The 27,334-nt window shown below is 40.6% G+C and overlaps 4 protein-coding genes and 1 pseudogene across 4 annotated transcripts; all 5 read right to left on the bottom strand.

The window, feature by feature from the left end:
• Positions 1–2,580: 2,580 nt before the first annotated feature.
• On the bottom strand, positions 2,581–6,549 carry LOC116200336 (annotated as a pseudogene).
• A 1,036-nt stretch (positions 6,550–7,585) lies between these two features.
• On the bottom strand, positions 7,586–10,608 carry LOC116198546 (salicylic acid-binding protein 2-like). Its single transcript, XM_031528715.1, has 4 exons — positions 10,218–10,608; positions 9,898–10,116; positions 8,259–8,390; positions 7,586–8,166 (listed from the first exon to the last, which is right to left on the bottom strand). Exons 1-4 carry the CDS (start codon positions 10,392–10,394, stop codon positions 7,879–7,881), a joined length of 816 nt encoding a protein of 271 aa, XP_031384575.1. The 5' UTR covers positions 10,395–10,608; the 3' UTR covers positions 7,586–7,878.
• A 1,941-nt stretch (positions 10,609–12,549) lies between these two features.
• On the bottom strand, positions 12,550–15,131 carry LOC116198841 (probable esterase PIR7A). Its single transcript, XM_031529097.1, has 4 exons — positions 14,780–15,131; positions 14,472–14,690; positions 13,261–13,392; positions 12,550–12,981 (listed from the first exon to the last, which is right to left on the bottom strand). The coding sequence occupies exons 1-4, from the start codon at positions 14,945–14,947 to the stop codon at positions 12,694–12,696; spliced, it is 807 nt and encodes a 268-aa protein (XP_031384957.1). The 5' UTR covers positions 14,948–15,131; the 3' UTR covers positions 12,550–12,693.
• A 939-nt stretch (positions 15,132–16,070) lies between these two features.
• Positions 16,071–20,892, bottom strand: LOC116200828 (nuclear pore complex protein NUP58). Its single transcript, XM_031531751.1, has 6 exons — positions 20,343–20,892; positions 19,436–19,550; positions 18,402–18,881; positions 17,161–17,692; positions 16,862–16,902; positions 16,071–16,710 (listed from the first exon to the last, which is right to left on the bottom strand). Exons 1-6 carry the CDS (start codon positions 20,654–20,656, stop codon positions 16,675–16,677), a joined length of 1,518 nt encoding a protein of 505 aa, XP_031387611.1. The 5' UTR covers positions 20,657–20,892; the 3' UTR covers positions 16,071–16,674.
• Positions 20,893–21,914: 1,022 nt separating this feature from the next.
• Positions 21,915–23,836, bottom strand: LOC116198793 (dof zinc finger protein DOF3.4-like). The gene is made up of 2 exons (XM_031529032.1): positions 23,289–23,836; positions 21,915–22,499 (listed from the first exon to the last, which is right to left on the bottom strand). Exons 1-2 carry the CDS (start codon positions 23,629–23,631, stop codon positions 22,171–22,173), a joined length of 672 nt encoding a protein of 223 aa, XP_031384892.1. The 5' UTR covers positions 23,632–23,836; the 3' UTR covers positions 21,915–22,170.
• Positions 23,837–27,334: the final 3,498 nt, after the last annotated feature.

Here is a 27,334-nt window from a genome sequence, read left to right as displayed (position 1 = left end):
GCTGGGAGTTCGAACGTTTGACTTGTCTGCAGTGTTTGTTTACTCCATGTTTCATTCCAAAAGAAGGGAATCCACGTATACGAAGTGACCTTGACCTTCTCCATATTGACATTTCTTAATATTGAGTTATCAATTTACGTAATTAATATGAGAAATTTTATCAATTTCTCTCATGTATCATGATGCGAGAAAGAATCATTCAGAAATTTCTAAAGGAGAGATAAGAAGTAAGAACTTCCATATCACCGATTGATTAATCTGATAGGCTTGACGTGCTAAAATCTTTGATTTTTGCTTGTTCTGGCGGAAGTAAAGATGGAAAATGAAATTTAGAAACAATGTTTGTATTTGCTTTTTCCAAAAGTCCCGATATTTTAATTTAGCGTAATAAGCTAGTCTTCTATTTATCTTTTAAATGTAATTACGATTCCCTTAATATGATAAGTCATTTTTTTTCGATTATAAAAAAGGCTCGAGGCCTAAAGCAATAAAAATATTATGCGTCCTTTGTTAGAGAATTTATATGGAGCATCCGTGGGCCAATCTTTGCTTCGTTTTGTTTCTTTGGATTGGGCTGCAGCCCCCTGTTGATCCACCAAAAACAAATGTATTGAGCAAGTGTTGGAAAACCCTAGATCAAACAACAAGAAATAGACACTTCCATCGAGTTAGACATGACTGTAATATAAATCAATCTAGTAAACACTTCCATCGAATTAGACAACAGGAAAAACAATCCAAAAACCGATTTACCTTGTCTTACCCTTTTTCAATCGATTGGATTGCAATAAGCCATTCAAACACCCCGGCCTTTGGTTTGGCCACACGAACGGTTACTCGCCAAGAGAATCCTCCACACGAGCCTAGAAACTCAAGTCTACGGTCACCAACACGATTGGAGCTCCACCGACATGAGGAAGGGAACTGGGTGGTCTAGGAAGGACCACACAGCCAAAGGAGGGCCAAGGCAGGCCGCAACTGGCCTCAGGTTGGGTTGGGTGCACGGCCACTTAGGGTTAGGCTTGGCCAACTCTCCCTCTCTCTCACTTGGCAGCTCACTCGATTGATATCGATCAACTTGTTACGCAAGACAACTATATCTATATTTAGAGTCTTGACATAACCCTAATGACTAAATAAAAATTATTAATTAATCATAATTAATTAATCATATTAGGTCCTTGCACTTTAAGTTATCTAATAACTTGCCTCACAAGCCATACAAATAAAAGACCATAATGTCCTTGACTATAGTTTCCACTTATAGATATTCTATTTTATGAAACTTTTCAAATAACGAAACTATCGTATTTCCTCACGAGGAACTTGCCCATAAGTCGGTATCGACTTCGGGATGTGCTAGAACCCCTGCAACTATATTGCAGGTCATATCCAACGATCGATCTTTAATTAATTACCTTAATTAGAATCGATTCGATCTTGGTTTTCACACATTCTATTATGTGAGACTTAATAGGTTCATCACCAAGAGGCAATGAAATTATAACATCAACTCTTTGATATTAACGGAAACTCTTTTCGAAACCAAAAGTACAATTCCCAAAATGGCCTTTGGCTCCTAGAGGTCATTAGTGACACATAACAGCTCCTAACAGTGATGAATGTATAATTAATACACTCTGATGAACCAATTACTATACATCATATGCATGCATGTCCCTTTACTATAGAATCCGATCTAGCCAGAGTCATAGTGAATGTCAAACTCTATATCTGATCGTATGAAATCTCTTATTTCCATTCTTAGATCGATATAACTTAAAACATAAACTTTTTCCTTTTAAGTTCAACTGCCTTGGTCAAGGACAACTTGATAAAAAATCAAAGTCATATCTATAGGATTCTTTCCCTGCTTACTCAGGTTAATAAATCTCATCTTGATCAGTCACCTGTTTCCACATATAACTAACTAGGACCACACTTGTCGGATATCCACGCAGAGCATAAGTATACAAGCAGTAGCAAATCCTAATCATCTATATATGAGGCAGCCATGTTATCTCATGTCTAAGGACTACATACAACAGTATAGTCCGGATAATGTTCATTGACAATAGTAAAGATACCATGTGAACAATATATGCACGTTACGTTCGACTCACTAATCACATAAGTGTCCACGTGTCTGCCTGATAGCCGTTGTCAGATAACATGAGACTCACTATTCCATCTTCATTAGCATCTCTATACTAATCATGGATACAGATAGAGGTGACGACCTATCCAGGGAAACAATATCCAGTTAAGTCTCTTATGATTGTGAACAGTTTAAAGATATTGATACTGAAATATTCCGTCACTTATATTTTTAACTCTTTAAGAATGAAGCATTCATAAAATATCTTATGGACTTTATTCTAATAAATACAAACAATATATGAATAATAAAATGAACTTTATCGCCATAAAAGGAATTATCTGAATATATAAATTGACTCTAGAGCATATCACTAGAGTAAATTTAAAGTTTTTAAGCATACCGTATATCTTGCATGGAAAATAATTAAAGGAATTGCATAATAATTGTCGAAATTAAAACAAGTAAAAATTACCCTCACACATGCAATTATTTTTTTCCCATTGCATAATCCTTAATTAATTCCTCCGATGTAAATGTCATAATTTAACGAGATTTATTTCCACGATGAACACTTCCACCTGTTCAAGAATAACTTTCTGCGATCTCTCGGAGATGAGAACAGAGCTCTACCGGCTTACAGAACATGACCATGTGGTCTGAACCCAAGATCATCCTCACCTCGTCCACCGGATTTTTCTCGATCATCCATCTCTCCAGGTCCTCCTTGATCACGTAATCCTGATTGCACACGATGTAAACTCACCGCACCGACCCATATCTTTCCTTGGTGACCGCCGTCTGCTCTTGCAGCACTGATTCATAGGGAAATAAGCAAACTGACCTCAACAGGTAGGTTGCCAGCACGAAGTCCTTCATCTTAGTTAAAGAGGAAATCGATGTATCAATGATTTATCGAGTGAAAAGGGAATTTATGAGTGGCATTTAGAGCCAAGTGCACGAACCTCGGGAGGTGAGAGCTGATACAATTTCGACTTCAGGAAGTTGTGCCCAAATATAAAAGAGGTCGGTGGTTCATTTGGCCCATTACCGAACAAGTACTTCAAGTCCATATTCGACTCTGGTCTGCGAGAATACTGAGAAACAAGATGTGATATTGTGATGAGTACTACATTAACCTACTGCTAAACCGCTTTGGGCAGAGGTGCAATACAATTCATAGGTGATCCTAGTTTGTCACTAATGGTGAAAAAGAATTACTAATCATGTGCAGGTTGCAGTCACCCCCTTGGACTCAGGAAAACTTATAAAATTTTAAATAGAACAAGAAATGCATGGAATCGATTGTGAGAAGTACAAAACTACAAGGTTCCAATGTGCTGCTGGGCGGAAAGCCTGCAGGGGCTCAATTGGGACACCTTCACAAATTAAGTTGATAGTTTTTGGCCTAGGAGCAGAGATAGGCGAGTTTTTGAGTTGCAGAATACAGTGGAGGGGCGTGTTTCTTATGCTGCTGTTGATACCGTCTTATGGAGTTCGAAGCCTCAATTTGTTCTTTCATTAGTTGGTTATGTGTTTTGAATAGACTTCCAACAAAAGATCGATTGCAGCAGGAGGGTTGTCTTACAGTCAATCCTGAATGTGTTTTCTGCCATCAGGAGTTAGAATCGAGAGACCGTATCTTCTTCTCCTGTGTGTGTTCAAAGAGCATATGGAATAGGTTGAGAAGTTTATTGCTGCTGGATGGTCAGAGTGCGGATTGGAGCTCGGAGTTTCATAGAACTTCACAGTGGAAAGGCAGAATGATTGGAGATTTCGATCAGGGAAGCTTGCATGGAACTGCTACATTTATGCTATGTGGAAGGAACGAAATCTCAGGATTTTTCAAGCTAAGGAGTGTATTGCTGAAGGAGTTATTCAACAGATTTTTGGTATGGTGCGAGCTAGGATAAGCTTCAGTTCCTAAATTTGCTGTTAAAGTTCCTTTCTGTCTTTTATCAAATAGCTTTTAGCTTTGGGAGTTGCTGTAATTGTTTGTTAATTTGTCTTTGTCTGCGAACCTTCGTAAATTTCTTTGGAGCTTTGGCGAAATAGAAGCGGCATTTACCAAAAAAAGAATGAAATCGTCATGAAAGGAGAAGACCGCATCAAGGTAGTCTCGGACAATATTGGTTCACCAAGCCAGGCAGGGATTCCGAGGATCCTCCCAATTTCGAGAGGTGGGGCCTCAACCCCAGCCACCACCCCTTGATTAGGGTTGCCGGCGCCCTCTGAGATCTCGATTCGTCCAAATTCACAAAAAATTTGACACTATGCTAGAATTATTATCAAATCGCAAGTTTGTGCATTTTCGAGTTAAGGAAAAATGTTCGTGCTAAAATTGTTAAAATGTGAAAATTTTGTTTTTTTATTTTTATTAACCCTAAAAGAAGTAGTACTGTTAAAAAAAGAGTTAAATGCACTTTGCCTCCCGACCTATAAGGTGAAATTAGGTTTACCCCCCAATCTATGAATTTTGGCAGAGTGCCCCCTCACCTAATCCAAAAATAAGCAATGTGACTCCCGAATTAAATTCCGATCAGAATTCCGACCAAAAGAAGGCACATGCTAATCACATGTCAATTTAATGGGGGCAAAATTATCACAGGGAATAATTAATTAAAAATTGAATTTTTGCAAAATTAGGCTATTTTGATCGTTCGTCTTTCCCGATGTTTGCAGAACAACACAAACACAGAGTAGGCGTTTGGAAATTCCAGAAAACCAGCAAATTGCACATAGACGATGAGGGATAATGATTATTTTGAGCTGCCCAGAACACCCACACACTAAATTGAACCAATTAGAACATCATATGCAGCAATGGAAAATCAATGGCACTCAATAGCAAGGAATCGAAAAATCACTAGATGAAGAGGGCTAGATGACGGACAAGTAGAGAAGGCGGACGATGGTTAGAGAATGATGAACTGCGGCAGACGAGCAGAGAAGGCCGACGGTTGCCGGATTCAACTAGATTCGCAATGGTGCTGGCGGTCGGGGAAGAGCTATAGACATCGGGGAAGACGAACAATCAAAATAGCCTAATTTTGCAAAAATCCAATTTTTGATTAATTATTCCCTGTGATAATTTTGCCCCCATTAAATTGACATGTGATCAACATGTGTCTTCTTTTAACCGGAATTATGACCAAAATTTAATCTGGGAGTCACATTGCTTATTTTTAGATTAGGTGAAGGGGCACTCTGCCAAAATTCATAGGTTGGGGGGCAAACTTAATTTCACCTCATAGGTCAGGGGGCAAAGTGCATTTAACTCGTTAAAAAAAATTACCTCCTTGCTAAAATCGACATAAACGAGGTCAGGGCCGGGCATCATAGCCGCTGCAAAAACAGCCACGACTATCTTCTCCGGAAACCTCTCCATGGCCATAGCCACGGCAGCTCCTCCCATGCTGTGGCCCACCAGAACCACCCTTTCCCAGACGGAAGCGCCCCCACGAACTCGAACAACGGCTCCACGTAGTCCATCATTGACCTGACCTCCCCCACCTGCAAATATGAGCCGACCCCGCTAGAAAGTGAATAAACTAACAACATGTATCTAACCTGTTAAGATTCTTTGCCGGTGTGACACCAACCTGTTTGGGGTGTATCCCGGTACCTCCGAGGTCTAGGGCGGTGACCGCGTGGCCGGCAGACTGAAGGAGAGCAGCGACCTTGCACCAACACCAGGCCCCGTGGCTGGCTCCATGGACCAACACAAAGTGCCTTCGATCTTTTTTCTGGTGAGTTCTTCATCTTATCCATATAGATATCTTCTCTTCTCTTCTATGGTTTTAATAAAGGGCATGCATTTCCCCTTTTTTCGATGTAAACCTGGTATCCGGAAGTCCAGTGGGTTCCGACTAATCCAATCGACTCACTAAGGAATAAAACTCTTACGGCGTGAATTTTTGCATGGATTACCTCTTTATAGGTAGTGTTCTTTATCCATAATGCTTTTGTCCGAAGGCAAAATAATGGAAAGAGATATAACGGATGAAAGAGGACGGAAAAGAAGACCACGGCAAAGCGCAAACGGACGTAAACGTCTATAGAAAATGAAACGTAATTGAATAAAAATTACGCGTAAAATAACCTAGCTAGGAAGATAAATGGGGAAGACATACTAAGGCGTGTGATTTAGTTGTTTCCAAACATTTTTGTTAATTGTAGTTTTTTGACTTTGAATTTTATGAATGGAGAAAATTTACAATATGAAGAGTTTTATTTCATAGTGAACCAACTCCAATTATATCGAGGTTAGTTGCAGCCCATTCAACATCAAAACGTTAGGTGACATTAAAAAAAAAATGGCAAAAGCCGTAGAACCATATGTTCAAATTTTCAGTCACAATGTTATAATAATTCAAACCATTGTCACCTTTTTCTATTTACATCCGAAGCTTCTTTGCAGCTTCTTAAGAGGACCAAACCTTATCGTTCATAATTAAACAATCTTTATACGTTCTTTTGTTCGGGTGGACTATAATCTTTGTACTTGTTTTTTTACTGTTACAAATCTTTATACGTTTTTACTAATAAGAAATCAATCCTTTATGAGTCACGCATGTATCTTTCCGTCTATATAGATGTAATTATAAGAGATTAATACTAGCATGTGAACAAACCCATACAGTATTAAAACGAGGACTCCACACCAGCGTGGATTGGTTTAAGACTCATTAATAAGGATGTAATAAGTAAGATGAGACAATTCGCGAATGATTCGAGCTCGGCTTGATGAAAGCTCGAATTTAGCTTGATTTTATCCAACTCAAGCCAAGCCCGATCCAAGCTCGCAAGTCAAGCGAGTCAAGCCGAGCTTAGTAGTATTCCACTTGAAAAACTCGTAAACTAAACGAGCTTTTTGATTATATCCACAAGTTAGAGGTCATTATATATATAACATACGGTCCATACGGATAAGGGTCGATGGCGGTTGGATTAGACTTTTGTGATATTGTCCGCTGTGTCATTTGCAAATTTACAATCATTAACTTGTTTCGAGCCTAAATGAAGCTCGAACTCATCCGAATCTATACAAGCTCAAGTTGGTCCGAACCTAAATTAGCAGAGCTCTTTTGCTTCTCTTGGCCGAGAGTCTCGTCAAGCTAAAGCCCGAGCCTTTGATTCGTTTAGCGAGCCAAGCTCAAACGCGAGCTAGGATATTCAGGCTCAATTGAGCTCGAACTTGGGCTCTAGTTCATGAGCAGCAAGCCGAGCTTGAGCCCCTAAATATGGACTTGGTTCAGGTCGTTTACCCTCTATAAATAAGTAAAGGTAATGGATTCGAGTTCTATGATGGAGAAAATTCACACTAATGGACGGATATCAGGTGGTGAGGGGAAAATTGAAAAGGGGCTTTCAGAAAACTATATTGATCCTAGAGAGATGACTTACGGAAGGTTTCTATTTCTGTATCAACGGCAAATTCCAAAATACATATATACATATATCTACGTGATAAATACAAATAATATATGAATAATAGAATAAATTTTATTGTCATAAAAGGAATTATCCGAATACATAAATTGGCTCTATAGCATATCACTAATAGCAAGTCCATTTAAATTTAAAGTTTTTAAGCATACCGTATATCTTGCATGGAAAATAATTAAAGGCATTGCATAATAATTAACGAAATTAAAACAAGTAAAAATTACCCTCACACATGCAATTCTTTTTCCCATGGCATAATCCTTAATTAATTCCTCCGATGTAAATGTCATAATTTAACGAGATTTATTTCCACGATGAACACTTCCACCCGTTCAAGAATAACTTTCTGCGATCTCTTGGAGATGAGAACAGAGCTCTACCGGCTTACAGAACATGACCATGTGGTCTGAACCCGAGATCATCCTCACCTCGTCCACTGGATTTTTCTCGATCATCCATCTCTGCAGGTCCTCCTTGATCACGTAATCCTGATTGCACACGATGTAAACTCGTCGTACCGACCCATATCTTTCCTTGGTGACCGCTTTCTGCTCTTGCAGCACTGATTCATCGGGAAATAAGCAAACTGGCCTCAACAGGTAGGTTGCCAGCATGAAGTCCTTCATCATAGTTAAAGAGAAAATCGATGTATCAGTGATTTATCAAGTGAAAAGGGAATCGATGAGTGGCATTTAGAGCCGAGTGCACGAACCTCGGGAGGTGACAGCTGATACAATTTCGACTTCATGAAGTTGTGCCCAAATATGAAAGAGGTTGGTGGTTCATTTGGCCCATTACCGAACAAGTACTTCGAGTCCATATTCGAATCCAGTCTGCGAGAATACTGAGAAACAAGATGCGATGGTGTGATGAGTACTCCTTTAACCCTAGGGCTAAACCGCTTTGGGCAGGGGTGCAAAACAATTCATAGGTGATCCTAGTTTGTCACTAATGGTGAAAAAGAATTACTAATCGAGAATTGTAGCCAAGGACAGTGCGCAGGTTGCGGTCGCACCCTTGGACTCGAGAAAAATTATAAAATTTTAAATAGAACAAGAAATGCATAGAATGGATTGAGAGAAGTTTAAAACTACAAGGTTCCAATGTGCTGCCGGTGGGAAAGCCTGCAGGGGCTGAATTGGGACACCTTCACAAATTAAATGGATAGTTTTCGGCCTAGGAGCAGAGATAGGCGAGTTCTGGAGTTGCAGAATACAGTGCAGGTGCGGGTTTCTTATGCTGCTGTTGATACCGTCTTATGGAGTTCAAACCCTCAATTTGTTCTTTCATTAGTTGGTTATGTGTTTTGAATAGACTTCCAACAGAAGATTGAATGCAGCAGTGGGGTTGTCTTACAGTCAATCCTGAATGTGTTTTCTGCCATCAGGAGTTAGAATCGAGAGACCAAATCTTGTTCTCGTGTGTGTTTTCAAAGAGCATATGGAATAGGTTGAGAAGTTTATTGCTGCTGGATGGTCAGAGTGCGGATTGGAGCTCGGAGTTTCATAGAACTTCACAGTGGAAAGGCAGAATGGTTGGAGATTTCGATCAGGGAAGCTTGCATGGAACTGCTACATTTATGCTATATGGAAGGAACGAAATCTCAGGATTTTTCAAGCTTAGGAGTGTATTGCTGAAGGAGTTATTCAACAGATTTTTGATATGGTGCGAGCTAGGATAAGCTTCAGTTCCTAAATTTGCTGTTAAAGTTCCTTTCTGTCTTTTATCAAATAGCTTTAAGCTTTGGGAGTTGCTGTAATTGTTTTTTAATTTGTCTTTGTCTGTGAACCTTCGTAAATTTCTTTGGAGCTTTGGTAAAATAGAAGCAGCATTTACCTTAAAAAAGAAAAAGGATAGTTTTCAGACAACTGAACTACATATAAGGAGCATTTTGTAGACTTTCCAAAGTATAATGAGCAAACTGAAATGAGGCAGAAAGAAAGGTGTTACTGTGGCAAAAGATATTGTATTTTTTTAATTAAAAAGACAGTAGTACACACTATCGCTTAATAATAAGAAGTTTCAAATTCAATATCCATGTAACACTACTCGTAGCCCCTTAATTGAATATGTAAGATTTATATTTCATTGTATCATAGGCTTGTAGACCTCCTTTATAATCAAAATAAAAATTGTAGATTTTATCAAGTTTCTAGCCTCGGTCCTTCAAAATAATTAAAATTGCAAAAAATGGGCTAAAGAAAGAGATCCGTTACATTTACCTACTGGATGCTGGAGAGAAAACTGACACAGGACCATGCACAAGCTCAGATCGGTAATGTCGATCTGGTCCTCCAATACACGGGAAATTGCGAAACGAGAGTTAAAAGAAAGAGCTATTAAAAAATTACCTCCTTGGTTATATCGATGAAACCGAGGTCAGGGCCCGGCATCATAGCCGCTGCAAAGGCAGCCACAGCTATCTTCTCCGGAAACCTCTCCATGGCCATAGCCACGGCAGCTCCTCCCATGCTATGGCCCACCAGAACCACCCTTTCCCCAGACGGAAGCGCACCCATGAACTCGAACAACGGCTCCACGTAGTCCATCATCGAACTGAGATCACCCACCTGCAGGTACACGTCGACATCGCTTAGAAGAAAGTGAATAAACTAACCACATCAAAATTTGTTACGATCATTTTGTAGGTGTTTCAACTTTGATGGCCAACCTGTTTGGGGTTTATGCCGGAGGCTCCAAGGTCGAGGGTGGTGACCCTGTGACCGGCAGACTGAAGGATGGTGGCAACCTTGTACCAGCACCAGGCACCGTGACATGCCCCATGGATCAACACGAAGTGCCTCTCTTTCTCCGGTGCATTCGTGTCCATGTCTCTTCCGAAAGCCATGACGTGCTGTGCCCTCCACGATCAAACAAGAGATGCTTTCCGGCCGATAATTCGGAATTCACATAAAAGTCGTAGAGTTCCTTGACAACTTTGGCGTTATGATCTTCAGATGGCAAAGGGATATCGAAGGAGAGAAAGGGAAATGAGAGAGACAAACAAGGAACGCAAAGGCGTTTTAAAGGCAAAATGACAAAACGTAATTAGATCATCATTGAAGACAAATGCTACTGAATATTCCAGTAGGACCAAAATCTCATTAATTTCATGCAAAATATCAATATTTATACCTTCTTTGTTTTCTTGATAAGATTAGGGATATTTTCTACCAATTACAATTAATTGAGATTAGTCCCATTCGAGTACCAATTCTATGTTTTACCCCCAAACAATTTTATCTTTCCCGATCATGGATATATATGACATAATTTTAATAGGTACAATAGAGTAGCTTCATGCTTATAACATGTCCCCGAGCCCTTAAAACATAAAAACGGGGCTAGAAATTAAAATAATGTGCCTGTTTCACAGCTATTGATCCTAGAGTTAGGGATGTCTTCCAAGAGGATCTAAGTATTTCTACAGAAAATTCTAAAGTACGTGCTGCAGGTAATGTCGTCAATATCGCTCCGATACGGCTGGCAGGGTCCACTCCAAATATTCCAGTCTCAATCTGCCATGACATGCACATTGCACAATATTAGTGGTCGGTATGACATTATTGGCTGGAATATTCAACTTTTTTAACTTGGTCATATCCCAAGAAGACTTCACGTGAGTCGGGTAAATCCTTCCAGCCAACCAAGGGGGAAAAGAAGAACCTACGAATTGTCTTCTTTATTTTTCTGGAATTTTTTAGAATTATTAGAATTTTTTGGTATGATTTGAATGTTTGACTTGTCTCTAGTGTTCGTTTACTCACTCCTTGTTCCACTCCAAAGAAGGGAATCTATTCATGTGGAGTGACCTTGGATCGTCTCTCCATATTGACATTTGTCTACTATATATGGACTTATCAATTTACGCAAAAAAAAATGATGATAAAATTAATTCTCGTATATAATTGTGAATAAAGAAAATCATTTAGAAGTTACATATGTATATTTTCCGTTAATGCACAAAAAAAAAAGAAGATTCACGCCTCTAACACGTCTCCATCCCTTATTAAAATATGAAAAATGGACCAGAACCAATAAGCTGTTATATTAGTTGTGAGTAACATCAATTCCGTCCAGCAAAAAAACACAAATTTTAAATTCTGAAAGCACACTGCTCCATTTTAGGGACTTGCGAGAAAGATGTTTCCACCATCTTTTTTACGAAAAAGAAAAATAAAGCGCATGTTTCCAGAGATTGATCCTAGAGGGATGTCTTGCGGAAACCTACATACATTTACAGAAAGTTCTAAAAAAATGCGTGCATTTTAATAGATAATGTCTTCTTTTTTCACTATTGTAGATGCTCTCCAATGTGTATCTGGCCGGCTGGATCCATTCTAAATATTTCAGTCCCAATCTGCCGACATGCCCATTAATTGAACAACATTAATGGTTTCATAAATAAACATGTTGAGTTTCCGGCAATATTGACATGAACAACATTATCAATTTTATATACATGCATGTCAAGGTTCTGGGGTTGTCTACACTCAGGGCAGCCTCACATATATAATCACGTCAAAATCATTGGTTTTATGTACACGACAAGACAAGAGAAGGGCCATAGGGGTGCATCGACCCTTTCGTTAGATGTTTCCGCGGGAGAACTGCTGGATACAGATGCCGTCAGGACCGACAGCACCACTGTAGGTTGGCATTGCATAACTGGGAGCTGGAGTGGCCAGAGGGTGATGGGGCTGGATCGATGGATCAGGGCAACAGAAGGGAGGAGCCAGTCCTTAAGCGAGGAGCAGCGTGAAGGAGGAAGAGGAGTGAAGGGAGAAGAAGCGTAGGCAAGAGCAGCTTTTGTGAAATCAGTCGGCCTGCCGGTCCGACGGCGGGAATGGCCCTAAATAATCCCGCGCTGGTGCGTGAAGCCTTGCGTGATGGAGAAGAAAGGATGCAGTAGCGAGTGGTTGATTGACATACATTTCTTCCGAAGTCATAAAAATGATTGAATCCACCATAAAATACTCAGCGAGTCTCTGATCACTATTATGTTCCAGTACGAATCCAATACTTTGATTTTATTCATCAATCGCTGAAGCAAATTTCTGCATAATCCTTATTATTTCCAACTTTACAAAATGTCACGAGGAGATTATGACCAAAAGTTTTACACGAAAAATTCTCATAGGATGTCCTCAAAAGTAACTTTTTGCAATCTCTTGGAGATGAGAACACAAGTCCAGTGGCTTAGAGAACATGACCATGTGATCCGAACCCGATATCACCTTCACCTCATCCGGCAGATTTTCCTTGATCATCCATCGCTGCATTTCCTCGGGGATCGCATAATCCTGATCGCTCACGATGTAAACTCGCGGGACCGATCCATATCTTTCCTTGGTGACTGCTGTCTGCTCCCGCAGCACTGATTCGTCATGATATAACCGAATGGGTCTCAACAAGTAGCATGCCAGCATCAAATCCTTCATCATATATTTGAAGAGGAAACAAGCGAATCAATAATTTATCATGTCGTAGATGGGACGTCATTGTCGAGTTTTCTTATGGATCTCAAGTCACCAATTATTGTACGTTGGAGTTGGACGATATGGGATTATAACACACTCAAAATATTTTTCATTCTTCATTTGCATTATGCAGATAATATATATATATATATATATATATATATATAATACCCGCAATAGGTACGTATCTTGAAACAAGAATCTTATTTTTTAGAAAATGTTGAGAGCACGAACCTCAGGAGGTGAGAGTTGATACAGTTTCGATTTCAACCGGTCGTAACTGCTCATGAAGGAGGTTGGTGGTTTGTCTGGCCCATCGTTGAATGTGTACTTCGTGTTCTTATCCGAATCCTTCCTACGGGCATACTGAGGAAAGAAGAAGATGAGAAGTATATTAACTCTTAGCATTAGCAGTCAATTTATTCAATCTATACAATGATATATACCTTTCAATTTGCAATCGTGGAACACGAAAAAGGATTATAACTTTCAAACAATGATATCGAAACCTTAGTCGCTTCAGGCAAAGAAGCACTAATATCTCCGAAAATACTTTTTTAATTGGGTGTTACATATCCAAGTGAATGAATAATACTCACTCAATATCTGCTCCTTTAGTTTGTCATGTGGTGTGAAAACTAACAGACAAACTGTAGCAAATGCGATAGGGCTCATTAAGCATGGTGTTAATTATGGCTTCACCTAATTGTCATAGTTTCATTGATTTTCCATCCCCATGTCATATAAGAAATAATCTTCTACTGCCAAAGAAGCTTTACGAAGAACGGAGAGGAAGTTGGAAAAGCTTTGTGAGGGCGGAACTGAGACACCTTCATAAGTAATACGGTGCGTTCGTATACAACTAAAACTATGAGGAGCGTTTCTAAAAACCCTCAAAGATAAAGAGGAGCAAAATGAAACGAAGCAGAAGCAATGACGTCGTTTGTTGTTAATTTCTATCTGGTCCTCCAATATATTGTAAATTGCGCAATCAGGGATAAAAGAAATAGTTAATAACCAAAAAAAGTACAAATTTTTTACATTTTAACAATCCTAACACGAATTTTTTTCTTTAATCCAAAAATACACAAATTTTCGATTTGATAGCAATTCTAACACGGCGTTAAATTTTTCGTTAATTTAGACGGAATCAAGGCCACACAAGGCGCCGACGACGCGGACCTCGACCCCTGCCACCACCACCACTCCCGATTGGGATCGCCGGCATCCTCCCCTCCGATTGGGGTTGTCGGCGCCTCCTTTGGCCTTGATTCCATACAAATTAATGGAAAATTTGACGTTATACTAGAATTGTTATCAAATTGAAAGTTTATGTATTTTTGGATTAAGGAAAAAAGTTCGTGCTAAAACTGTTAAAATATGAAAACTTTGTAACTTTTTTTTTTCCATTAACCCTTAAAGAAAGAGAGCTATTAAAAAATTACCTCCTTGCTAAGATCCACGTAACTGAGGTCAGGGCCGGGCATCATAGCCGCTGCAAAAACAGCCACGGCTATCTTCTCCGGAAACCTCTCCATGGCCATAGCCACGGCAGCTCCTCCCATGCTGTGGCCCACCAGAACCACCCTTTCCCCAGACGGAAGCGCCCCCATGAACTCGAACAACGGCTCCACGTAGTCCATAATTGACCTGAGCTCCCCCACCTGCAAATATGAGCCGACCCCGCTAGAAAGTGAATCAACTGACAACATGTATCTAACGTGTTAAGATTCTTTGCTGGTGTGACACCAACCTGTTTGGGGTGTATCCCGGAAGCTCCAAGGTCGAGAGCGGTGACCGCGTGGCCGGCGGACTGAAGGAGAGCAGCGACCTTGTACCAGCACCAGGCCCCGTGGCCGGCTCCATGGACCAACACAAAGTGCCTCTGATCTTTTTCCGGTGAATTCTTCATTTTCTCCATTATAGTTATCTTCTATTCTCTGATATCCGAAAGTCCAATGGATTTCAACTAATTCAATTGATCCGGGTCGATTCACAAAACTATCGCAGCGCAGCGTGAGTTTTTACATATACTTCCTCTTTATAGGCAGTGTTTCTTATCCATAATGCTTTTGTCGGAAGGCAAAATAATGGAAAAAGAGAAAAGAGATCAGAGAGGAAGGAAAAGAAGACCACGGCAAAGCGCAAACGGACGTGTACGTCTATAGAAAATGACGCGTAATTGAACAAAAATTACGCGTAAAAACCCAGCTAAGAAGATTAATGCGGAAGACATATTAAGGAGTGTGATTCAGTTGGCTCCGAGCATTTTGTTAACTGAGGTTCTTTGAGTTTGAATTTTATAAATGGAAAAAATTCTCGATATGAAGAGTTTTATTTCATAGTGAGCCAACCCCAATTATATCCAGGATAGTTGCAGCCCATTCAACATCAAAACGTTAGGTGACACAAAAAAAATTGGCAAAAGCCGTAGGACCATATGTTCAAATTTTCAGTCACAATGTTATAATAATTTAAACCTTTTTCATCTTTTTCTATTTACATCCGAAGCTTCTTTGCAGCTTCTTAAGCCGACCAAACCTTATCGTTCATAGTTAAGCAATCTTTATACGTTATTTTGTTTGGGTGAGCTATGATCTTTATACTTTTTATTTTCTGTTACAAATCTTTATACGCTTTTACTAATAAGAAATCAATCCTTTTGAGTCACGCGTGTTTCTTTTTCGTCTATATCGATGTAATTAGAAGAGATTAATACTGGCATGTGATCAAACCCATACAGTATAAAATGAGGACTCCATACCAGCGTAGATTGATTTAAGATATTCAATGCTTATTTTTCTCATTAAGCAAGGATATAATAAGTAAGACAAGACAACTCGCAAATAATTCGAATTCGGCTCGATGAAAACTTAAATTTAGCTCGATTTTATCCAACTCAAGCCAAGCCCAATCCAGCTGAGCTTTGCAGGTCCATAAGAGTCGTGAATCAAACTGAGCTTCGCAGGTGCCCAATCCAACTGAGCTTTGCAGGTCCACACCGGTCGAAATATGCTCGGTACCAGCTTGGAATGATCACAATAGGAAAAACAATAGACCGATCCAATGGAACTGGCTTATATTTGCACTGTTCTTTACATGCAGGACAATAATTTGAAGAACCAGATACTTTTCATTCGAAAAATTCTTCATGGAACGTCCCAGACTCGAGAGAAACATTCCAAAATGTCTACCTTGAACTGCTCAAACGTATTTTTCAGAACTGACGTCCCATAGGACGCCATTGGGAAGAAAATGAAGGCATATGAACTATGAGGACCGCCTATCGACTTACTCAGAGGTATAGAGGAGGAGATCGGTTGACTAATGGTGAGATTCACGACTAGCCACACTGAATTGAGCTCATCTTTCGTACAGTGACAACCAATTTTCTACCATCCGCAAAAGCAGTACTCTACCGGTTACAGGGAAACACATCTTTAAGAGTTGCTTTGAACTAAGCCGAGAGGAAAGAATTGGGCAGGTCAAACTAACAGTCTCTGTTAGCTCATCTGCAAACTCAGATACAAGATTCTTCCACGTAGGAATAAGACGGAGAATTGGAGGCAGATAATGTGTAAAGCGGATTTTCCGAAGTCTCCAAGCTAACGGAACAATTGAGTTGGCTGGATTACAAGAAGCCACAGACTAGCGCTTAGTGGTCCGAGATCTTTGCCTTTGTTTCTACAAAATCAGCGAAGTGGCAATTTAGTAAATGGAATATAACTTCCATATCTAGAAAGTTTAGGGAAAATAATTTGCGGCCAAAGTAGATTGAAGAAGGGGAGTATAATGAGCGTGAAGTAAAAACAGGGAAGACGAGGAGGATGCTTACTGTTGTAGCCCCAAAGCTTGCACCTGATCCAGTTGCGGCACCTGAAGCAAATTAAAATACAAGTCTGACTTAGGCTAAAACACACACTTGGGATTTCAGGATAACTATACTGACTTAAGTAGGAAAAGGTTGCTCTCTCATTCACAATACCCACTAGTTAAATCGTAGCAGATTTTCCAAGTAATAAAGTAAAATGATTAAAAAAGAAAAGCTGCCACCATAAAATTCAGAAAATAGCAATGGTTTTGAAAATAATGCTAAGTAACAGTGATACAATTCTGAATAGTCTGAAATCATACCTGAAGCAAACGGTGTAGGGAAAAGCGAACCTCCAAATGCAGGAGTCGAACTAAAAGATGGAGTGGGGGTACCAAACATAGAGGGAGTGGAGGCAGGGCCAAATAGAGACGCTGAAGACGAACTGAAGAGAGGAGTCTGTGGAGAAGCCCCTGCTGTCCCAAACAAGGAAGAGGCAGGAGCAGAGGCTGAAGGAGTTGCAAATAATGAAGCAGATGACATGGAAGGAGCGGAGGAGGGAGTCCCAAAGAGCGAAAACCCACTGCTAGAGGATGATGCGCCTTGAGCTGCCTGCGGGGCTGTGGACCCCGCAGGAGCTGCTGAGCTGGCAAAAGAGCCTGCAGCTTGTGTTGAGGCGGCCTGGGGAATTGGGGGCAGGTGCAATGTCGGGTGGACCCTCTTGGCAGCAGCTTCCTGTCGAGCAGTTTCGCGTCGGTCAGCCTCGAGGAAGGGATCGCTCCCATCCCCTCGACGGCGTTGGTCTGCCAGGTAAGCGGTTTTCATGGACTCCATGTATTGATGAATGCTTTCCACCTATGAGCAAAAAAATATGGGAAAATGACCATTAATAGTAGATATGATGAAGGAAAAGCCATTTGTTGTAATAACTTGGGGTGGTTTCTGCAGGTCAATTAAAACTCGAGCAGGCTGAATACTTCACACTGCTACTCAGCCACAAATTACACATCAATTTTAATTTCTATCTGCAAAAACATCACTGCTGTCATCTTCACACTCCTCCAATTACTATTTATGTTTTCATATTTCATGAAAGACATTATATTTTCCTCATGGTTTGTTCAGCAAGACTGAAAAGCAAATCTAATTCCATAGCCTTATAATTTGTATGTCACCCACACCAATCCCATGTCGCTCCAATTATTTTCAAACAAGGAGGAACAGAAAGAACGAGAAATTTTTTATTTTTTATTTTTTTCAAGAATTCTGCAACTATACATGCTTCAACAAGATTTAGGTGAAATTTTGGCTGTCTAGTAGCACAGGTTCAAGCATGCTTTGAACCGAACCATAATTGACATCTAAACCACCATGCCAGGCCGTTGCACTTTGTAAATAATACATTAAGCTGGGTATATATCTCGTACTCAATGTTCCTAGAGCAGCAAATATTTCTCTTTTGGCATTAACTTCGCAAGTGCAGAATACAAAGTACGAGGTCTAATTAACACGAGCATGACAGAAGTAACGATTTACAGTGACTCAGTCCAGATAATCCACTTACCTTAGCAGCAACATGAACGAAAAAGTTGTGCACATTTGACATGACCTTTGGAAGAGAGTCCACCAGGGAGGAACCGAAACCCATTCCATTCCTGCCTGAGTAATCCAACAGGAGAAGCTGCTCTAACTCCTCAATCCACTGGCGACACTCCCCAAGGTACTTCTCAAACCTTTCAACCGTGTGCTGAAGAAAGGGAGATGGTTTCTTAGGGAGCCCACTGTAGAAGTCGTAAACCGGAACTATAGAGGCTGAAGCCGATTGGGAAATCGAGCCTGGAGCAACCATTGCCCCGGGAGCTTGTGATGGTGCAGTTGCAGAAGAGGTGCCTCCACCGCTACTTGGGTGGACAAACCTAGGGCGTAGCATTGTAAAGGAACGCACAGCCACCTCTGTGTTCCTCAGCATGTCTTTTACTGAAGACATGAGTTCATGGAGTAATGCTTTCTGACGCTCCATGGAAGTGCTAATTCCCCCAAGTTCCTAAGGAAACATGAAAAAGAGTTTTCATCTTGAAATTATTAATTGTCAATGAATACATAAAGTTTTTGCCGAGCCGTTAAAAGACAAAGTAACAGGACTACAAACTCCATCTCTCATCAAAAGACAAATGAAATCTAGCCTTTTATGTATCCCCAAAGGCCTCACTCAACCAAGTTAGATATAATACGGCCAACTTATGGAGATAGACAGCACAGGAGAGTCCATCGATTACTCATATCCACAAAGTATAACACTCTCTTAGGAGTCAAAAGAAATATCAGGCCTACGAAGATAGCTTCGATTTGTCATTTTAGATATCTTAAACCAAAGTTCCAGCAAGTTAAAGTTTACAACTCCATGCTAAAAAGAATAAATGAGATCACTTTGGTGTAGGCTTCATTTGATTTGAGACACCACACTCAAACATCTCTCCCGAGATCTCCAACCCAAAAGAAAAGCATGATACGTGAGATAAGAAACACTTTAGTGAGCACACTAGGAGGCCATAAACAAGATGGAGAAAACAGATGGGCCGGACTATTTAGAGTCCAAACCTGAACGACATGACTTGCATCAAGCTCAAATCCTTCACTCAAAACTGAAGAGTCATAAAGTCTACTACATTGGTCGAGTCTCTGGCTCTCATCCCTATATTCCAGTATCCGTTCCCTACAAGAAGACAAATACAAAAAGAAACTTATAAGCCATTGCTTAAGGAACTATACAATAATTATACTGATAGAAACGGCAAAGTTTATTATCCCTAAAATTAATTTTTTCCAAATTTCACTTTTCACATGTCATTGTGGTATTAAAACAAGTTTCAAATTTTATGAGGTTGTCCACCTGAGACTACTAACTTTGCTTCGCAGTCAGTAGTTGAAGGATCAATAAGCACTTCCATTCATAACTTGTCCAATGGTAGCACTGGCAATATGCATTTCTACCATTGAGAGACAATTACTAGATAATTTGATGCCTTCGTAGATTCAACACACAAACTTTTAACAACCGCTCGACCAACTTAATATTTCACACATTCGGCTGCATATTGAATACTATAAGTACATAACTTCTTGACATGAATCGTGACACCTAAACCAACAATCCACAACGCAGGGAGTGACATTTACTGCTCCAGAAAATTGAAATATGCCAACAGAACTAAAGGAAAGCTCTAATTTTCAACTTCCCGCCTACTCATTATCATCCAAATGGAGCCTTTACGCTAACCAAAGACAAACCAACCTTCTGAGAATTAGTTCAGCCGACTAGAGGAGGAGAGTTAAGAACTTCGTCAACCCCAAAAGGTGAATTTTGCCCAATTCTCCCAAATGTAGCAGAAACGACAATGCCGTCATTATTGCTCACTTTTCCTCGAGAAATTACCTCAGCATCTAACTAAATTACACCTCAACTGAAAATACTGATTGCAGGGGACGGAATCAGCAAGGAACATACTCTATCTGAAGAAGACAATTCTGGGAATCGGGGTGTAGATCCGCCCACTTGGTGCTGTAGCTCGCCGGTGTTTTATCATTCGTGAACAGATACAGCTGCTGCTGCTGCTGCTGTTGCTGTTGCTGTTGCTGCTGTTGCTGCTGCTGTTGCGGCTGAGGCTGCTGGACCTGGGGCTGTTGGAACTGTTGCTGCTGGGGCTGCTGTTGGTGCCAAAGAGGGGTGGCGGTGCTCGGCTGAAACGGCGAGGACTGAACCGGGAACAGCGACTGCTGCTGCTGCTGGGGCTGGGGAGTAGAGAAAAGGGAGAATGACATGGTGGGGTTTCAGGGTCTTTCTTGGTGGGGATCTCGAGGAGGAATGCCGAGGGCAAGCGAATTGGACATATCTGAGCCTATGAGCTCCGGCGGGAGGGTTGAAGTAGAGAGAGAGCTTTGAGCTGAGGAACCAAAAACCCCTCCAAGCATAGCTTCAAAACCCTAGACTTTAGAGGGAAAACGAAGAGTAGACATTGATCGAGAACGAAAAAGACCCGCCTTCTCACTTCACATCGGTTGGATTCGGTAACTTTAGGCCGCGTTTGGCCACGGATTTAATTTATTATTATTATTATTATCTTTTCCAGCGAAATGCGGAATTCTTATTTTTTTAATTGCCAAATAGTCATATAATTTTCCTAAAATTACGCTTTTAGTTTCCATAAGTCGGTTTTCGAAGTAGTGCCCATCATGCCAAAACTCCCGCTACGGTAAATCGCATGCCAGACCGGAGGTCCATTGGTCTCGCTGATGGTCATTAATGGAGTCCAGTGAAACTCTGTGACATTGTCGAAATTAGTTGGAGCTCCGATCTTAATATTTTTCAACTCTATTCAAAAACAAAATATTTTTTTTCTACTACTATTAAATCCAAAAAGATGAATTATTATTGTTATTATTATTATTTTTGTTATTTTTATTTTGTTATTGGCCACCAAAAAAAATTTTTTTTTTTTGCCATAAGGTGAATTATTATTCAAAAACTTTTTTTTTTGTACATATATTTTTCCTCTGGAAAATCTTGTATGAAGGATCCCACTTTGGGCCAATCATGTCTCTGATAAATTTTATAGAGATTTAGGCCCAATAAGTCATCAGAACTAAAAGCAGCCCATGCAGATAAAATTATGGGCCTTTTCGAATCACCAAAGCCTTTTCATGGACACATATGGCATGTGACATATGGTGCAGTGGCAATTCCTAAAGAGATATCTTTGCTAAGTTGCCTCAGCCACAGTTACGTAACTTACGTTGATCTGAAAAAGAAAGCCGAAACAGCTTTCGATTAATACTTTCATGTCAATCCGGCCTATTGCATACCTAGAACCAGTACTCCGTTGAAGGTCCATGCCCATGATACCTGCCTTACACGGTGAAACGGGGCCATTGCTTTCAAACGCATGCTCTTGAATGCTCGGTTTAGACTGATCCGGACTTTCTAAAGACATTGGGCAATTTGCACTTATGCTCGTGCGGGTGCTGCCATTCCAAACGGATTACAAGATTACTCAAAGCCGATCTTATGGCTAACGGTGCATTGTAGGTCATTATAATTTTCCATGAAAGTCTCTCTCTTCGTCAACCCAGAAGTGATCATCATGCTTGTGTTGATGGTGATCAAATTACAAAGATGGAATCAAAAAGTCCATACTCTTCAGTCTTCACACAGTGCACTGACAACACCCAACTGACAAACTTTCCACCAACCGAAAAAAAAAACCCCCAAAAAAAAAAGAAAAGAAAAGAAAAAAGAGAAAAGAAAGAAAGAAAGGAAGGAGCAAATCACATTTTAATTAAGCCCCATTTCCGGGAGTGGAGATAGCCAATTCAGGCCAAGAGAAGCAATCTCCTCCAACCTCGACGCCGCTGTCGAGCTGCCACGTGCTGCCGGCCATTCCAAATGCCACCCCGGCATGGTCACTCCCGGCAATGGCACTGCCACCATCCGCGACCCCAGGATAGGCCCAGGTGGCCCCTCTCCCGAGCCCAAAGGCCATGTGATCTTCGAGGCCAAGGCCGAGTCCGCCCAGCGCCAGGAAACCGGCCGCCGGTCCCTGAGTGGTCAGCAGGGAAGTGAAGCTCCCGCCGGCGGGCCTCATTGCCTCACCGCTCTGTACGGAACCTGTTGGTTGGCGGAGTAAATACGATTACATTTGTTTTATAATATTTAGTCAAGGATATCAGTTTGCATGATTTTTCTTAATTAAAGCACATTACCATAACGGACGCTTTCACTAGGAAGCAGAGATATTCAAACCAAAGTCAAAATTGAAATGATTTTGTCAGCATAGACAGAGACATTACGTTAATTAGGACCACAAATTTGAAGGAAAGAACCATCAATTCAAACTAAAACCGACATGTATTACAAGTTTGTTTATAACTTGACATAACATTTTCATGTTCTTATGCTCTAACCTAAGATTCTTTAGTCCAACGTTAGGTAATGTGGACCCAGCCTCTCTAAATTTTCGATTTTCCCTTATGCACTACAACTTTATTTCCGATATCGATGACATGTAATTCCTACCTAAGCATTGACTGGTTCACAGTCGGCGGGGGCGGTCATAACAAAACTCATGTATTCAGCGCGATTCCCAGTTGCTAGACTCAATTTAATTCCGCGAAAGAGATTATCATATTATACATTATAAAGATCTCACATTTAAAGCGAGCCGGATGTAAAGAGCAACGATCAACATGCATTATTACTTGGTCCAAGTGAAATGCAAAACGAGTAATATTACAATGCTATCATAACATTCTTTAAGTTAGACCGTCGTCATGCCATTTTATCGTACCAAACGGGGAGTAATTGCCGGAAGTGGCATCGAACCGATATGCGTACAAAACAGAAACATGACTGATCAAAAATGATTAGCGGCAGATCAGCTAATGATAAGTAACTCACCATGGATTGCAACTGACCCATCGAGCGGCGGCAGGACAGGGGCGGCAGACGCGGTCGCAGCGGAGGTGGTGCGGGAGCGCTTAGAGTTCTTGCGGGTGCCACCGCCGACGGGGATGTCGCGGAGGGTGCCGCCGCGGGTCCAGTAGCGGCGGCAGGACTTGCAGAAGTGGCGGGGCTGGGAGAAGTTGTAGTTGTTGTAGTAGCAGAATTTGGTGTTGGTGGAGTCGCAGCGGGGACAGGGCAGCTGCTCCTGCTGCTCCGGCGGCGGGTAAGGAGCCCCGGCCGCAGCCTGCTGGCCGTGCTGCCTCGCGGGTCTCTGCCGGTCGGCGCAGTCAGATGGCATGGAGTCAGGATCAAACTGGCTAGCTATCTCCTTGGCTGAAACCAAGTATGTTCGATCGGTAACAGAGAATTTATGTATCCAATGGTTTCGAGGGGTGGTGGGGTTTTATGGAAAGTTGGAGAGAGAGAGAGAGAGAGAGTGTTGCAGTAGGGAACAACTTCTGCTTCTCAGACGAATATATGCACACAGAGAGAGAGAGAGAGAGAGAGAGAGAGAGAGAGGTGGGTGGGGGGGGGGGCCTTGTGATACGCAGGACAGGACAGGACAGGGCATTGGTTTATGGTGTGCTATGGAAGGCTGATAGAGTTCGGCTACTTAAGCTAGAACTAGCACCTTTTTTTATTTTATTTTTTGGGTTATAGGTAGCTAGCACTAGCACTTAGCAGCATGAAGCTGTTAGATAACTTAATCGATTTACGTTATTCGACACTTGTCATTGTTAAAATTTCAAGTTCAAATTTTACAATTCGAATTGAATTAGTTTAAAACTCTTTATACTTTTCACATATCATGGTCAACATTGGAACTGTGGGCACATCTACCCATCAGATCACAATACAAGACCTTGGGCACAACTACATAGTAATCTAATCCGATCAGTCTTCTCTGGCCGACAAGATCTAATTAAGCCAACAAACAACTTTGGGATCCATGCATGCAATTGAAACTTGCATTCAATTAGGGCATGTGATTAGCGTTGGACATTCATCTGCAAAGTATCTATTAAGACCTCACTTTTTATTAAAAACTTATGCTGCCACTGTATATTGAACATCTATTACGCATGTTGTATGATTTTTTGGAAGATATAAGATACAATCACTTTAAAAGTAGTTATATCATATATTTATATATATAAGTAAATTATATTTAAAACTAGTCTACTTGTCATTCGTTATACGGGCTTACCACAGCTCCACAGCCCAAAATTTATTTTAAAAAAACTTTGTGAAAGGGAAAGGAGAGGAAGGGGTCGGCGGTGGAAGCCTAGCCAGCGGAGTTCTCTCAATTTGTGTATTTATCTATTTTTTTTTATGTAGTTTTCCCCATATTTTTCTATTATAAGATTAATTTGTCATTGTGCGTGAAACAAAACTCTCTTCATTTTCAATTCCAGTATCTAGAAATACACTCTTAAGTACAATAAAAAATATTTATATATAAACAAAGAATGCCCGCAGAAAGGGCGAACAAATGCAAAGCGACGTACGTATGTTTAGTAATTGAAGCATGCATGTCACACGAAGCGAATCTTGCTCGTGAGCCATAATAATCCAAGATACACTGTTTCCTGTCATGAAATCACCACATACTTATAACCATACATGCAGCTACATTGGTACAACAATCGAGCAGGAAACACGGAACAACGTCGTCGTGATTTCTTTTATCTCATACTAAATGCAGCGTGTCTTCGGATCATCATTTAACCCCCGCCATAATTAAATATCGTACGTCCTAATCTCTCTCGTTTATCTCCTTTCGGTGAATTAAGGCAGGGGTGCCAAGGGGAAGCATCTGGTTGTCAAGGAAAAGCAATAGATTTAATGTGGCAAACTCGATTTGGCTGGACATTGCTCCCAATGTCGTTGACCTCCTAACCGCAAGTGCAGAAAGATATTACCCATCCCGTCAACCCATCGCATTTGGCCCCTAAATTTCTAAGGAAAAGCCAATGGGGGCAGTCCTTAAGACGATTAAGGTGAGCAATTAAAACATTGCAATCTCAGTGGGAACTAAGTGGACCCTCACAGGACCACCTCTTATACAATAATTAGTTAGACTCCATCCTATGATTTAATGACACACGCAGAAAAAGCATCTTGATTACTTGTCCAAGTCGTTTCGAAAATTTTCTTTTTCGTTTTTGACTCATAATGTATGGTTATTAGGACTGTCGGTTTGTTTCAGATAAATAAATTTTAAACTTAAGTTAATAGGTAAGGGGATAAAACTCAAAACTCATATAAACTTTATTATTTTCACGAGTCTATATATAAAATAATAAAAGTCGGAATGACTTATCTATTGACGTCACGTAGAATGGAAGAGGCTTCTCCTTATCTGACTTTTCGTATGACCGGCCACCAACAGGAATTCAACAAATGATGAAGTATTGTGATGCCACCTTAATTTCCGAAACTGATACTTCCAAAGATTAAAAAAAAAGATACCACCAAAGACAAAAAAAAAAAAACCCTACCATAATTATGCACATAGAAAAAAGAAAAATAAAAAAATAATCCTACACGAAGGTCAAAATTTATGGAAGAAAAATTACCTGCGGCAATTTCAATCTGGAGCTACAAAAAGAAAGGTTATTAATTTCAAGATACAAGTGAGAAGGTAGAAGACATAGAATGTGAGATTTCAATGAGCGCGTAGGTAAATTTGACAGTACTGTCCAATGAGATTTTACATTTTTTTTATGTACGAGGGATTGCTTTTTGTCATATATAATATTGAGATTGAGTTAAATTTGTTCCGTACGAGGTAAATTTGACCGTCGGTGAATGGCAAAATCGTCAATTTATTATAACATTTCTATTTAACAAGTGCTTTTTACTTCGCGATATGCATAAATTTTATGTTTCACTCTTTATAAAGTATTAACACGAGAACATTATTTGACCCAAAACGTGAGAAAGACAAGAAATCATGCAAGGAATCATTAGTGTGATATAGAATCCATAGTAATGTGCAATCAATGCATTTGGATAAAGCATACGAATTGGCATAGTTATATTAAATCGGGATCCCATTAGAAGTTATTCTTAGGACGTCCGATATCGATCCCCGACCAAGAGTCGGTCCACACAACAATTTCTATGACAGCAATGCGGGCAAAACAGTTCTTTTGTTTGTTTTTACTATCCGAGGGATAAGAAGAGCCAAATTGGAAAGGACGGATAGTGGCGGGGGCAAAAGGGGAAGTCTGTAGGGAAGGCCTTCCGCGGTCCGACCGAATGATGGGTTGTCGGGGCAGCGTGGGGAGCAATTATTGGGTCGTCCCTTTGATTTCGGACTTGACGTGTCCGCACCGGATCCCTCCCTCCCTCCCTCCCTCCCTTCCTCGTCCGTACTCACCGCATTTCTCGCTTCACTGTTCCCGCCCGTTCGCTTTCGCCCTCCTTTCACGGCAGATCATGCCGTGCGCCCCCGCAGTCCCCGCCGTCCGATTGCGTTTCTGATGAAGCTGGTAGGTAGCCGACGGTGCTGATTCAGCTACGGGGTACTGCCGTACATTACTCTACAGTACCGGATGACCCTCGTGATCGTGAAAAGCTCAAGTTAGGACACGGTCAATAACCGCTACTGGTAGATTGCAGTAATATCCAGACGTTATACGATGGATGGATGGATGGTTGTGATGGATTTCATTTTCGATTGGAGGGATAGTTAATAAATGATCACTTCTCCTAAATTTCGGTTTTGAAATTTCTCATACGAGGAAAAATAATCTTAGTGTAATGGCTGATCGGATATCTGCTCCTTAACATTTGAACATTTTTATGCGAATCATGAGGATCGATTGAATGAAACCTTACACGTTTAAAAAGGTCGTGCTTGTGTACATAGCGCACTATTATCTCAACTTCAACTTATTGTAAATTTGGTTTTCATCCTCCGTGTTTCCCATGCATGCCTTTTCTCCTTCAAATTATTTCCTTCAAGACCATGAACCTCGTTTATATCATAATCC

The sequence above is a fragment of the Punica granatum genome, chromosome 3, assembly GCF_007655135.1.
Source record: "Punica granatum isolate Tunisia-2019 chromosome 3, ASM765513v2, whole genome shotgun sequence".
Taxonomy (NCBI): domain Eukaryota; kingdom Viridiplantae; phylum Streptophyta; class Magnoliopsida; order Myrtales; family Lythraceae; genus Punica; species Punica granatum.
The sequence above is the reverse complement of the archived record's forward strand: the minus strand, read 5'-3'. Positions and strand labels throughout refer to the sequence as shown.